Source organism: Mangifera indica, chromosome 9 (genome assembly GCF_011075055.1).
Source record: "Mangifera indica cultivar Alphonso chromosome 9, CATAS_Mindica_2.1, whole genome shotgun sequence".
Taxonomy (NCBI): domain Eukaryota; kingdom Viridiplantae; phylum Streptophyta; class Magnoliopsida; order Sapindales; family Anacardiaceae; genus Mangifera; species Mangifera indica.
The window spans coordinates 11,824,295-11,838,354 of NC_058145.1; the positions used below are offsets into that span (position 1 = coordinate 11,824,295).

Below are 14,060 nucleotides of genomic sequence, written 5' to 3' on the forward strand. Positions count from 1 at the left end.
TATCAAAAGAGGTTAGACATTTAGATAATAAAAAATTAGTTTTTTATTTTATATAATTATGATATTATAATAATTAATTAAAAATATAAAAAATATTTTTGTATTTTAAAAATTTTATAAAAACGAAAAACATAAAAATATGTGCTTAACAAAAAAATATAAAATATATATTTAATATATTTTAAGTTTAAAATTTTAAAATAATATATTTAAAATGCAAAATTAATATAAATAATTCACAACTATACTAACTAAATAATTCATGCATGGAAGACTCGTATGTGTTGGGTAGCAAGGGATATTCCTCTACGTTAGTGCATCTACAGCTACTTGAAAACGCATGCAGGGTAAATCATTTCTCACTGTTGATGTTATGTTGCAAATCACGGCACTTCATCCGTCTGGGGAACAACGTCACTTATTTAAGCCCCGGTTGTCCCAGTCGTGCGCCTCAATTCAGATGGAAAAGAAGGAAAGTCAGAATGATGAACGAACAAGACAAATGGCAGATTCTGTACCTGGCCTAACTTAATGATCCAAGCAGAAATGATGAAGAAAATTAATGTGGAATCCAGCTGTATGATCAGTGGGAAGATGAGTGTCGTTTGTGATTCCAATGCCGCAGAGAAGTAAGACTGAAAGTTTGACCGCGTCTCGTCAGATCTTTGAATAGAAGGAATCTGAACTGGCAATCTTATATGCAGAGGACACTGCAAATATCAGCATCTAGTACTACGTCCAAGACATTCGAAAGACAGGACAGCATCAGCATGCACGAGGGAGAGGAATTAATGAGATAACAACAGTACAAATGCGTAGACTAAATTCTCAACCTAACTCCCCACTGCACAAAAGTCAACTGTCAAGCAGCCTTGGTAGAACAACTTGGATACTTAGCTGGAGTACATGCATCTGCACAAGAATTTTCTTGTAATTTTAATCATAATAAATTAAGTTAAAATCTTGGAAGAATCAAGTAAAAAAAAAAAAAAAAAAAAGTTCAAAAGGCTTATTTCCATTTAAGTGTAGTGAAACTTCACCCACTAACTTTTAAAAATTCAAATACTTATTTATAAGTTAAAATTTTTAATTATAATTAAAGATAAAATTATTATTTAATAATAATATTTAAAAAAATATTTACGACAACCAATCTCTCTTTCTCTTAGTGACTTCCCTTTCTCTGACACTTTTTCTTTGATTAATGACGTCTAAATTCAATAAAATTTAGATAAAGAGTCAAAACTTTTTATCTGAATCTTTATTGTCTAAATGAAGTCAATTTTGTTAGATGACAAAGACAGTCCAGACAAGGAGTCGTTCTACTCGAGAGGAGGACAACTCCTGGTTTAGACTGACATTGTTGTCTAGACAAAATTTTTTGACTTTTTATATGAATTTTTTTCTGAATTCCATCGAATTCAAACGTTGTCAATCAGAGAAAAAGTGTTAAAGAAAGATATGTCGTTAGAAGGTAAAGAAATCAACTATTGTTGGTTGGAAATTCACCGACGAAATTTGAAACTTAGGTGGGGGGAAAATTTCACTATACATTTGATGGAAACAAGTCTTTTGCCCAAGAAAAAGCATAGACAATCTATGTGGGATCTTAAATGCAGGCCAAAGATGTACGTTCATATAGAAAAATATATGCATTTTGTATCAGCATTTTGTATGTTTCAATATTATTCTGTTTATATATTATGATATGAAACTTAGAAAAATCATACCTTAAAAAATAATCATTAAAATTAAAGAGTTTAAAAATATATAACCAAACATTAGAAGTTTATATTTTTTAGTATGAGATTCAAATTCTATATCTTATACTTAAAATCCTAGCAAACGGTTTGTTCTATCCAAGAGTAGGAATATAAACAAAAATTGCAATTATGTAAGAAGAGACAATGAGTGATTAACATTTTCCCATCTCAGGTTACATTTTCATCAATGGATAGATCATATTTTTTTCATCTAAAATTTAACATGATTAATATAAAATTAACAGTAAACAAAATAATAGTCATTTTAATTACCTAAAGTTCAAAAAAAAAAATTCCTCTTATTTCTTCTTTACTTTGTTCCTTCTTCTTCCTTACCACCAGCTAACATTGACCAAAGTAAGATTTGTCGTGGTACACTAGAGTCTACCCCTTCATCTTCTCCATCTTCATCTCGAAGAGATTACCCACCAGGGACCGCTTGACTTGATCCATCCCTATTTACCACTACCATTGCTCCTTTAACTAGTACCCAATGAACTGGTTAAGCAAATCAAGTCCCTTTCTAAACCCTAACACATCATCGAAGAAGAAGGAGAACAAAAATGGTGAAACTCTTACTTTGCTTGACTATACAGACGACATTGCTTTCATTTATCTCCTTCAGTTTCTCCCTCAAAAACCTAACGTATCGACGCGTTCTCGTTTTGCTCAATGACTTCGCCATCAAATCCTCCCATTCCCTCTTCTCTGCCTCCAGAAAATCCCAAGGTCTCCAGCTTGATTTCAAACTAGTCGACGACCCCAACATCGACTTACAATATTACAACCAGTCCTTGTCGGATGCGATGATCCTTTTCTAGTCCTCCATTGACTGTAGCGTCACTCCACATTTTTATTAAATTATGTCATCAAATTGAAAATTTTAATGAAACTGATTACCACATTTTTGTTAAATTATGTCATCAAAATGAAAATTTTAATGGAACCGATTATAATTAGTAGTTTCTTTGATTGTTGCTTCAATGTTGGAGTATGCTGATTCGGGTCACGATTTTGTTAGCGTAATAGGATCTCTATCCCACGATCACGTTTTCAAATAAATCAAGATTTTACAAATATTACAAAAACTCAAATTCAAATATTTTCTCTAAAAATTTTTATACCCCACTAATTTTTTTTAACCAGGGGTTCAAAGGTTTTTTCTCAAAAATTTCTAGTTTAAAAAAAATGTTTTAGCATTCTGGTTAAAAAGTGTTAACGTTAATGAAATCAATTACGTTTGCATTGCTGACAACTGCAAAAATTTATTGAGCTACATAAGCCAGAACAAGGAGCAAAGCCCGTTTCCATCTCTTTCGGTTCAGAAACCTTTATTCTTATTTTCAAACTAATTTTGGCCTTCCTCCAAAAACAAAAAAAGAAAGAAAAATATTCCCTTCATCTTTATTTGTCCTAGTCTCCTGTACCAGATTCCCTATATTAGGCCAATGTCTATTTTTCCTTCAAACCCGTCTTGAACTCGAACACCTCTTGCTGGCTGGGCTGTCGACAAGTGCGTTCTGGAGGTAGACCCATATCTTGATGATTCATGGCTGGCGGGGACCATATGTTGAATCTTGATGCATTTGGGACACCCACTTTGTCAAAATGCTGTTTTAGAGCCTGTACCACTCTTGCTGGTATAAGAACTGTAGAACAACCTGTAAATGAAACAATCATACATTAAAAACAATAAATGTTGGGTCATGCTATGCCTTGAAAACAAATCCCCAATCGTGAAGGATTAATTAGAAGTAGAATCTGTCAACTTGAGAATTTGCTGCCCAATGAAATTGTAATTGGCTTAATCTTCTAGCCGAAAGCAATTCTAGCAGACCACAATGGGAAGATTCCATTGCATCCTTATCATATCATCACAATTTCTCATCTTGGCCACTACCCATCAAGAAAGAATATGAAAAAATGAAAAAGAATCCAACACCATAAAAAAATCTAAACCCACAACTCGAGAAAGTCACAACCAGTTAATGGAAAATCCAAACGTAATCGACCTTTACAATAACTGATAGTCCACTTAACATTAACTACTCTGATAGCCATGGAAACCAAAAAGCTTAATTAATCCAAAATCAATATTTATTTATGACAAGTATATTACCTGGCTTCTTCCGTGATTCGGATGGGTTGCCGATTCCTTTTGGCAAAAAGACACCAGTCCCACCCGACCCAGATTTTGAACCCGGCTCACCGAGGAACACCGCTCTCATACCCGAACTGGGTTGTTGGTTGCTCTGTTGCATGTTAGACCATGGGCTAACAGAAGGTGAAGTCGGAGGGCGAACAGTCCTTTGTCCAATATTGTTATATCCACTATAAGCTCTCGCTTTGTTTTGGCAAGCCTTAAGCTGTTTTTGGTACTCAAGTTGCTTCATAAGCTGCTCTTGTCTGAGCTTGAAGAACTAAAGAAAGAAAGAAAATAATTATATAAGCAGAAAAGGAAGATAAACAACCTAATTTAGACTAGAAACTGAGTCCATGCTTTACTTGAATAGCTCGTATTTGCTCATCTATAAGAGCTTGTTTAGAGTGAAACTCATCGTTCCTCATGCTCATGGTTAAGGGGACTCCACAATTCATTTTCATCTTCTCAAACTCCTCTATCCCGATTGGTCCTGGACCTGGGGGTGCCGGTTCTCGAGATGGATCTATTTGCCTCTCGTGGTCCATGCCTAATGATGACCAATGCGTTGATTGCGGCGAGCAATCCGAGAGCCAAGACTGAAATTGCAGCAAACCACAAATTATTGCTGTAAATTAGATAATAACACAAGAATAGAAATAACTTGATCGATAAATTAACTACCTTTTCCAGTTTATCATCATCCTGAAACATGAAGTGAGTCATTTGACGAGTCAACTCGGCCATGAAATCGTCGTCCGGGTGGCTTTCTGTCTCCGTCGAACCCACTTCTGACGCAACTGGCGAACTTAAAACAGACTCAGATGAAGCGAAGGAAGACCAACTAGTGGTTGTAGTGATGGGTATGTTGTTTGGTGAGGCAGAGAGTGAGAGTGAAGTATCATCACAGTGGTGAAACTGATAAAATGGCAGCGAGTGATCCACGTTTCCCAGGTGAGTAGCCATAATAAATGGCTCAGAGCTGTGTTAAACAGAGGTCAGGTGGTGGGTTTGATGATTTGATATGATGAATGTTGCTGGTTAGACAAGATTCATAATATCCACGCACACTGACACACCCCACGAAAGAGAAGGACTCGTGATAGAGTGGCTTGAATATTAAACAAAAACGGAGCTTCCAGCCGGGTTATAAATAGAGAAGATGGTGGTCTAAGGGAACATAAAAGTGCTAAATTTAGATAGTTGGTGGGTCTGTGTTTAGTTGAAATGGCTTTAGTAGTTGGGCCGTGTATTTGTACAGCTATAAAGCTCAACTGCCACTTGTTAAGGATCGCGATGTCCATCTCTCGGAACAAAGATATGAATAGATATGAATAATTCCTGCAAGTTTTACCTCTATTCTATTTGTTCTTTATGTTCTACACCAGGTAAAAAAATTTAACCCTAGTTGCTTCTGTCTGATGTTTGGCCATTAACAATCTTCGTGTGTTAGCCAACAAAGCTACTTTTGCATTAGCGGCCCAGTAGCTTCAGATAGGGCTGGACTCGAGCTGGCTTGAATTTTTTCAATTTAACTCAAATTCATTTAATTCAAATTTCAACTTATATTTAAGACCAAACCGCATCCAAGTTAAAAAGACTTCAACCCAGTATGGTTTGCGATTTGGGTAGATGATTCAATTTTATTCACATTTGGCTCATAACTTGATTAGAGTAATAATAAACAATTATTAAAATAACATTATTTTGTCTATTATTATACAAAATAATATCGTTTTGTCAATAAATTATAAATTTAAGTTATGAATTTGAGCTATAAATCCGAATTATAGATTCAAATCATAAATTTCAGTCAAATTATTTTCATTTGAGCCAAAATTGAGCCACCTTTTAATTTGGTTCAACAAACTTAAAATAAACTATTTTTTTATTTAAGTCAAACTCAAACAAAAGAGTGTTCAAACTGAGTTCAGTTAATACCCATCCTTAGTTTGAGATAATAGTGAATACATCAATTTTAATAAATTTATATAAAAAAAATTATTACTTTACATTAGTTTTTTTTTTTCAAAATGAAATTACATAATAAAATATAATGGAGAAAAGTTTAATAAAATAAAGGATATTGAATTTTATTAAAAAAATAAAGTTTTAGATTTTCCCAGTTTTTATTTTCTTCAATTTTTAAATATTTAAAATAAAACAAGAAAAATGAAAAATAAAATTTTAGATAATTAAATTAAAATTTAAAAAAATGAACTAGATCTAAACAAGTCCTTAAAAATAATCATAAGAATGTAATACTGCTGAACAACATATAAAAGTATATAGATTAAAATAGCAACCAATATTTAAAAGAAAAAGATAATAATTAATAAATTTATTTATAAAATAATTAAAAACTTACAATTTTATGTTTCTTGTAATTTGATGTAACCTATCAAAAATCCTTTTTTATAAAATTATATGAATAGCATGAAATAATTCATATTAATCAATTAATAGGGAGAGTAAAAAATTATAAATAATATAAATAAAATTAATTTTAATAATATAATACAAAGATAATTTTATCATTACAAATTTTATAAAGAGATATCAAATTAATTACCCTAAACATCAAGGATTTAAGTGAAATTGTCCATTTTCTTGTACTAAAGTAAAATGTTTCATTTATCTGAAATGACTGAAATACCTTCATATATAAATCCAAAAAATATTCATATCTTCACCGATATATTTTCCGTTAAGCTATGCACAAAGCCAAAAAATATATATTTCTTAACATATAAATTAAAATTGAATACATGAAGGTTCGTTTTACTTATTCACAAATAATAATACATTTAATTATGTAAACAACAATACATATTCATAATTCATAGTGCGTTGACCTTAACATTAGCATTGACACGAAAATTAAATAAAAATTAAGAAATTTTATAGTAATACAAAAGAATGAAATGGCAAAAAAATGATTCAAAACACGATATTTATTGATTATAATACTATATTTGATAGGCTTAAATTATAAATCAAATCGAATCAAATAATATTTTTTTAGTTTGAGATCGGCCAAGGGACTTCTTCCCCCTCCAAAGTATGCTATTTTTCCAAGTTTTTTTATTTTAACTTTAAAAATCTTAAATATCTACTCATTATTGATTAAAATTAACGGTAGTAAGAGTAAAATTGTTATTTTATCAATAATATTAAAAACAAACTAAAATATAATCTCATTTTTCTCCCCTAAACTTTAAAAACTAAAAGTTTTTCTTCAATCGAAGTTTTAAAAAAAGACAGTTTCTCTATAGGGTTTCGTTTCTAGATCTCCGACGTCATTGTAGATGGGCTTTCCCTCCCAAAGTTTTCTCTCCTTTTGACGGTCTCTCTCCATCCATTTAGACATCTGATTGGTGTCCAATGAGACTTAGTATGAAGAGCTTCGTCGGAGAAGACAAAGCTCTTAGCCTTCGTCTTTCAAACCTCATTTAATATCGATCGGACGTCTAAATCAAATAGAGAGAGAGACTGCCAGAGGGAGCGGCTGCCGACAATCGTTTTTTTACTTTTTAAATTTTCCTAAACATCCCTTTGGCCTTTGCGATTTTGTTCAATCGTTTTTTACTTTTTAAATTTTCCTAAACAAGACTTTGCACATCCCTAGTAACAAGTGATACGTGCAGAATCCTGATCTATGTTCATTGAATTTGCATTCGATAGGGATATCTCTTTCCACAATCCAAATCACAATAAATATATTCATTGTGAATGATGGTAATTTTATACATTGAATATTCAAATGAGGTGGCTGTTACTCCTAAATGATAATAATGTTGTACATTGAATATTCAAAAGACACGGTTATGCCTCCTATGTTTTTTTGTCCCTAATTAAGACCAGAACGAGTGGACATTACTTTATAACCTACCCCGGGGAAATTTCGTGGTGACTCTTGGATTTGTAGCGATTGTAACTGTGTGTGTACTAATTTTCCAAAAGGAAGTCAAGGGTTTTGTATAGTACAATACGATCAGTCTCTCAAATTAAATAAGACATAAACGCAACAATCCAACACCACCCAACATATTTCCAGCTGCAGCTACCAGAGAGCTAGCCAATCATGGATGGTATGGATGGTATGTTTGATCATCAACATGGCAAGCCACCAGGCCAAAGCGTTATGATGCACATGACCTTCTTTTGGGGCAAAAATTCCGAGATTCTCTTCTCGGGTTGGCCCGGAACGAGCTCAGGGATGTATGCTTTAGCCTTGATCTTTGTTTTTGTTCTGGCCTTCCTCGTTGAGTTGTTCTCTCATTCCAAATCGATCAGATCTGAATCCAACCATGCAGTCGCCGTATTGATTCGGACTTTCTTGCATGCTATAAGGGTTGGTCTCGCTTACTTGGTGATGCTGGCTGTCATGTCCTTCAATGGCGGCGTGTTCTTGGCTGCTGTGGCTGGACATGCCTTGGGGTTCTTCCTTTTTGGCAGTCGGGTTTCCAACAAATCAACACCTCCTCCACCCCCAGTGAAAACCGCTGATCCTTCGAGCATGAGTTGTTGATAATATATGCCTGTATGTGTTTGTGTGCGTGCTTATTCTCTTGAATTTGGATTTCTTGTACTTTTTCTTCCAGTTTTTCTTTGTATTTTCTTTGCAAATTCAACATGAAATGGTATTATTACAGTTGATGATTTCCATTTTATGCTCCCAGTTGTAAGGAGGAGAAACTCTAGGGGGATTCAAATTTATGCTTGGTTCCGTGACATTGTCGCACATTAGAAATTAAATTGGTCATCAAATCAATTATCTTATTGATTTACAATTTGATAACTGATTTAACTTATTTTTGAAATTTTATATATATTTTTTAATATAAAATATAATAATTAATATTCTACTACATAAAACAAAAATTAATTATTAATTTTTATTATTAATTTAATTAAAATTTTAAAATTATTGTGTAAGTTTTAATAAAATAGAAATTATATAATATCATATAAACTTAATTTTAATTAAATTTTAAATATAAAATTAAATCAAATAATAAATTAGTTTGCAGTTTAGCCAACCATATCGATTTAACTCGGCTTTGAAAAGAGAGCAATAGATTGAGTGAGATTTTTGGATAGGATGTGTGTGGTGGCGGTTGGTTGGAGGAGAGAAATTATCTGCGATTTTCGTGAAAGCCACGGTGCAAATTCAAGCCGTAAGCAATAAGTTAATTTCGATTGAAGCTAAATCAAATGAATGCGTGTTCAGAATGAGGATTTGACTCAGAAGTCAAGGTCAGCGGTCAGTCAACCTTTGAAAATTCAATACATTTCAATCAAATTATTAATACGGATTTTGTAAGTATTTGGGCCACGACGTTTCAAAAAATGAGTGAGTCTGGTTATCTAAACACAAAGTTTTTAGCATTCACGTTCACACATTTTTTTAATATATAAATAATATATTATTTAAAATTCCTAATCATTTGATATAATATTTATATACTTAATTATATATTAAAAATATATATGATATAATCTTATTGAAATGAATTTATTATAATAAAATCACAGGATTAAGTTGGCCTAAAGATAAAATTAAATTTTTAGTAAAATTATATGCATGTATTTTTTAATATATAAATATTATATAATTATTTAATTGAGTGATTTTGAATTAACGATAAAATAACATCCAATTGTTAACCAGAGCAATATTACACACACATATATATAGTTGGTATACATTTTGTATGTCTATGTGATGTATTATCATATTATTAGATCTTATTTTATATTTAATTTAAAATTATATAGTTATACGATGATATACATCATCTCTATACATAAATTGTATATAAAAATGTATACGTATAGTTTTGTTGTATTAACAATTCCAAGAAAAACACATATCCAAGCCAAGGTAATGGGAAAAAAGTGTTCAAAGTTTTTTAAATTGATTATAAGTAAATTCAATTATAATCTTGGATCATAAAAAATATCATGAATGTATGATATAATGAGCCCTTGAATGGAACCCAAATATGACTGTTTGAGGTTTGGGCCTTGAACGAAAGGTTGCCTTGATAGGCCTTTAAAGAAGAAAGTCCAGAAGTTTCTACCAAGCCCAGGAAATTACCAGAAAGCCCTACAGGCTTCGTTGACCAAACAGAAGCGATTGCGCACGAGAGTGCTAGAATTCTCCCTGCTCCTTATAAAGACCCCCTCCAGGCTCACGTTTAGATCATCAGAGACAATTGTTCAAAGTTGAAGCATCAGATTCATCAATCAATACTATATTCTCGCATTCTTAGAAACAATATGTCGGTAATTCCAAGCTTCTTTGGCAACCAACGCGGCAGTATTTTCGATCCTTTCTCTCTCGATGTTTGGGATCCATTCAAGGACTTTTCTTCACTCTCCACTCGTTTCCCTCAAGAAACCTCTGCTTTTGTCAGCACCCGGATAGACTGGAGGGAAACCCCGGAGGCTCACGTGTTCAAGGCTGATCTTCCAGGGCTCAAGAAAGAGGAAGTGAAGGTGGAGATCGAAGATAACAGTGTGCTTCAAATTAGCGGAGAGAGGAATATAGAGAAGGAAGACAAGAACGACACCTGGCATCGTGTGGAACGTAGTAGTGGCAAATTCTCCAGGAGGTTTAAGCTACCGGAGAACGTCAAATTGGAGCAGATTAAGGCTTCCATGGAGAACGGGGTTCTGACTGTTACTGTTCCTAAAGTGGAAGTTAAGAAAGCAGACGTTAAGGCAATTGAAATCTCTGGTTGAAACACTGAATAATGTTGTGTTTGAGAAGAATGCAATGGATTGTCTTGTCTTGTCTACATAAATTGTGTGCTTGTAATGAATTTCGCTTAGAAATAAAAATGTAATATCTTTGTTCTGAATTAAGTATATAATTATATCATTGGAATTTTGTTTTTCTATTAGCCTTTATGTGGCAAATAATTAAATATATTAAGATTAAAATCTGTGAATTCTGTAAATACGAATTTGTGTATCTGGAATAGCTTTTGATAAAAAGTCTTCAAATATTATGTGGAGAGTTAAAGTTAGTCTATTTTCACGAGACCATTTGCTCACGTATTGCTTTTCATCTTGGGAGACATGTTTTACTGTGTATTTTTGTTATGCAAAAGAAGAGAGGAGAGAAACCATTTTTACTAATAAAATTGAGGTGATTTTTTTTGGGAAAACAGTTAGAACTTTTAAATAAGAGTCCAACTGCCTCTTATAATCGTCTTTGACAGTTATATTAAACCAGGTCAGGTTGACCTGTCATGGGTGGGTTGGTATCCAATATCTCCCACTCACATATGATGAAAGACTCGAATCAAACACTTAGCCACAAAAATCACATACAACAGTACGTTTCATACTTGCAAATGTGTCGTGCGACCTCGTGAGCAACCTGCACTAGGGAGCTAAATACTATGCATCTATTAGCAATAGTATAACCGCTTCAATTCAAATAAAACAAAAATAGAGCGTTAGACTCGTAGCACCCCAAACTTACTCGATAACACTAGCTCCTTTTACTCCATTTATCATTATGTTATTTTCCTATGTATCTATGATCAAATCCAATCCCCATATGAGTGACATAATCGGTCAGTCAATGGACACACGTAATATATAAGTCTTCCTCTTCTACTCAAAATTCTCAATTTAAACTTAGCTGCTGTTTTTCTAGGCATGTTCCATAGACCGAATCATGCGTACCCATAGGGTCCAAGCTAAGATAGCAACACTAACAGTAAATATCGAACAACAGTAAAGAAGCAAAGGGTACCAACACGAGGTAATTCTCATAAAGTCTCACACAGTGAAGGAGCAGAGATTCATCCTTCCACTACTTTAACTGGTCGTCTTACTTATACACATATGGTATGAATCATGTGCTACAGTGTGTATTTTCTCAAATATCATTCACAAAACTGTACAGATCTTAGTTCAGTCGCTACATCCAGCGCCTAACCTGAGTTCTTAATCGTCTTCACACTGTGAGTCATACGTACCTTTATATGCTCCCACTATCGAGAAGAAATAATTTTTCTAAATGAATCTACTGTTCATGTATCAAGTTACGTGTAGCTGACTTTAGTTTCATGATCAGATTTGACATTCAATCAAATTCAATAAACAACTATCTTTATTTGGGGACTGCAGTTCCTCCAAACTTTTTAATTAAAATCATACTTATGACATATGTAGTTGAACATTACTAGTACTCATATATTAGATCGTTATTCATGAAACTGATCAAAATATCACACGAAGTGGATCTTGCTTTTTACATGCGTGATGTACGTTTACATCACGTTTGTGTAAGACACTCATTTGTGTTTTTATCCCTTAGTCAGTCATAACTCTATCTTAACTTGATCTACGACCTCCAAAGTCTTTTACTTATCTAGGATATTATACATTTCAAATGCCACATGGTTTAATTCTCTCTATTTAGTATCATTCTCATTCAAATCAGTTATCATTTTCTAAAATATTATGGTTAACTAGATCACAGAGACATATCTATCAGACATAACGTTATCAATGCAATCAAATACACATCAATTGTCGTAATTACGTATTAAAATTTCAAAATATCTCACATAAGACACAAAATCGAAAGTTCACTATGTTCTCAATCATCTTCGATGACACAAATACTTGATATTTTAAACTTTAATTTAATTACGTCAATATTAATTCTGAATAAAAATTTCATTAAATTCTATCAATTTTAGAATTCCCACACTTAACAAATATATATGATACAACAAATGCATCATCTATTTTGATTAGAATCATTTCATCAACCTGTATTGATCTTTGAGTCACTTTATCCATGACGATAAACTAATGGATATTCTCTCATACATTACTAAGAGTCGTTCTATAGCAAGCTGTAATGAATCCACTCAGTCTCAAAAAGTTTCAAATTCTTGTCCCGAATAAGATCATTGATTACGGGGCTCATATTCATACATGGATATCATCTATTTTTCAATTAAGAGAATTCAATAGAGTATTGATAGTTTCGACATGCATTGTGATGGTCTCTAGTCAACAAACTTGCATAAAGTGGAAACATGTATTTCAAAACACCAATATGTGTTTTTGGGAGTCGGAATAAGATATTACATGTCATTATACGTTGTAAGACCCATGAAACACATCTCATATTTAGATCCGAGTATTACACAACATCCAAGGATCAGAAAACAAGTTTCACATGCCAAGACGTGTTGGAAATGGATGTTCACGTGCTATCACGCCCCATAATAAGCTCATACGCCCCTTCACGCACCGAGTCGACATCGCATGCGCCTTCACACGCCGTAAAGGGTCTGCAACAAGCGTCAACGTGCTAGGAATGAGTCAAACGCGTCGTCACGTGCTTAAATAAGACTGTCACGCTCGCACATGCGCCACCATGTGTCGGACAACTCAATTCACGCGTCGGAACTAAGTCATCACGAGCGGTCAAATGTTGACCATTGACTGGTCAATTATTTGACTATTGACCGATCAACAATTGATCGGGTTACTCATGGGTCAGGATCCGGATTGGGTCGATCCAGTTGACTAAACGGGTTGACCTGTTGACCATCGGGTTTGACCAACCCATTGACCAATCGGATTGGATAATCGGGTTTTTCCAACCCGATTTTGACCCGAAATCACACGATGAACCTTAATTTTGATGTCCTTCTAATTGGCCTTCTTCCGACGACTACACCATAGGGCTTTTGTAGCCCAGACGACATTAAGGCTTATCGTTCCAAGATTTGACGCCATCGGCGTCAGAATCAGTCGAAACGGCGAGGAAGAAAAACATGCCTTGGGTCTCGAATTTGGGTCAATTTTCATTGATTATGACGTTAATTTGAGTCGTTTTTTAATTCAAAACATGCAATACCATTCCAATCATTCATCCAACATGTTTTCCAACACCAATTTCATGCAATTTTAGCCGAATTAAATTCGTGTCCAAAAACGAATTTTGAAAACGAAATCCAACACGCAGATTTTAATTTTCACAATATACTTAATACAATTCACAGAAAAACATAACAAATGCGTAACCTAGGTTTTAATATCAATGTTGGAAATAATTAAATATACCAAGATCAAAATCTGGAAATCTATAAATACGAATTTGCATACCCGGA

The 14,060-nt window shown here is 33.4% G+C and overlaps 3 protein-coding genes across 3 annotated transcripts; 2 read left to right on the top strand and 1 right to left on the bottom strand.

Annotated features, from left to right (window-relative positions):
• Positions 1-2,988: 2,988 nt before the first annotated feature.
• LOC123225357 lies at positions 2,989-5,089 on the bottom strand. The gene is made up of 4 exons (XM_044649293.1): positions 4,588-5,089; positions 4,269-4,502; positions 3,883-4,183; positions 2,989-3,424 (listed from the first exon to the last, which is right to left on the bottom strand). Exons 1-4 carry the CDS (start codon positions 4,867-4,869, stop codon positions 3,216-3,218), a joined length of 1,026 nt encoding a protein of 341 aa, XP_044505228.1. The 5' UTR covers positions 4,870-5,089; the 3' UTR covers positions 2,989-3,215.
• Positions 5,090-7,809: 2,720 nt separating this feature from the next.
• On the top strand, positions 7,810-8,557 carry LOC123225559 (copper transporter 1-like). Its single transcript, XM_044649590.1, has one exon. The coding sequence runs from the start codon at positions 7,988-7,990 to the stop codon at positions 8,432-8,434; it is 447 nt and encodes a 148-aa protein (XP_044505525.1). The 5' UTR covers positions 7,810-7,987; the 3' UTR covers positions 8,435-8,557.
• Positions 8,558-9,955: 1,398 nt separating this feature from the next.
• On the top strand, positions 9,956-10,798 carry LOC123225557 (18.5 kDa class I heat shock protein-like). The gene has a single exon (XM_044649588.1). The coding sequence runs from the start codon at positions 10,189-10,191 to the stop codon at positions 10,651-10,653; it is 465 nt and encodes a 154-aa protein (XP_044505523.1). The 5' UTR covers positions 9,956-10,188; the 3' UTR covers positions 10,654-10,798.
• The last annotated feature ends 3,262 nt before the right edge of the window (positions 10,799-14,060 follow it).

Coding starts and splice junctions, on each gene's coding strand:
- LOC123225557 (XM_044649588.1), top strand. CDS start 10,189: ATGTCGGTAATTCCAAGCTTCTTTGGCAACCAACGCGGCAGTATTTTC.
- LOC123225559 (XM_044649590.1), top strand. CDS start 7,988: ATGGATGGTATGGATGGTATGTTTGATCATCAACATGGCAAGCCACCA.
- LOC123225357 (XM_044649293.1), bottom strand. CDS start 4,869: ATGGCTACTCACCTGGGAAACGTGGATCACTCGCTGCCATTTTATCAG. Junction 4,503..4,587: donor ATGATGATAAACTGGAAAAG/GTAGTTAATTTA, acceptor CTGCAATTTCAG/TCTTGGCTCTCGGATTGCTC. Junction 3,425..3,882: donor CGAATCACGGAAGAAGCCAG/GTAATATACTTG, acceptor TTTCATTTACAG/GTTGTTCTACAGTTCTTATA.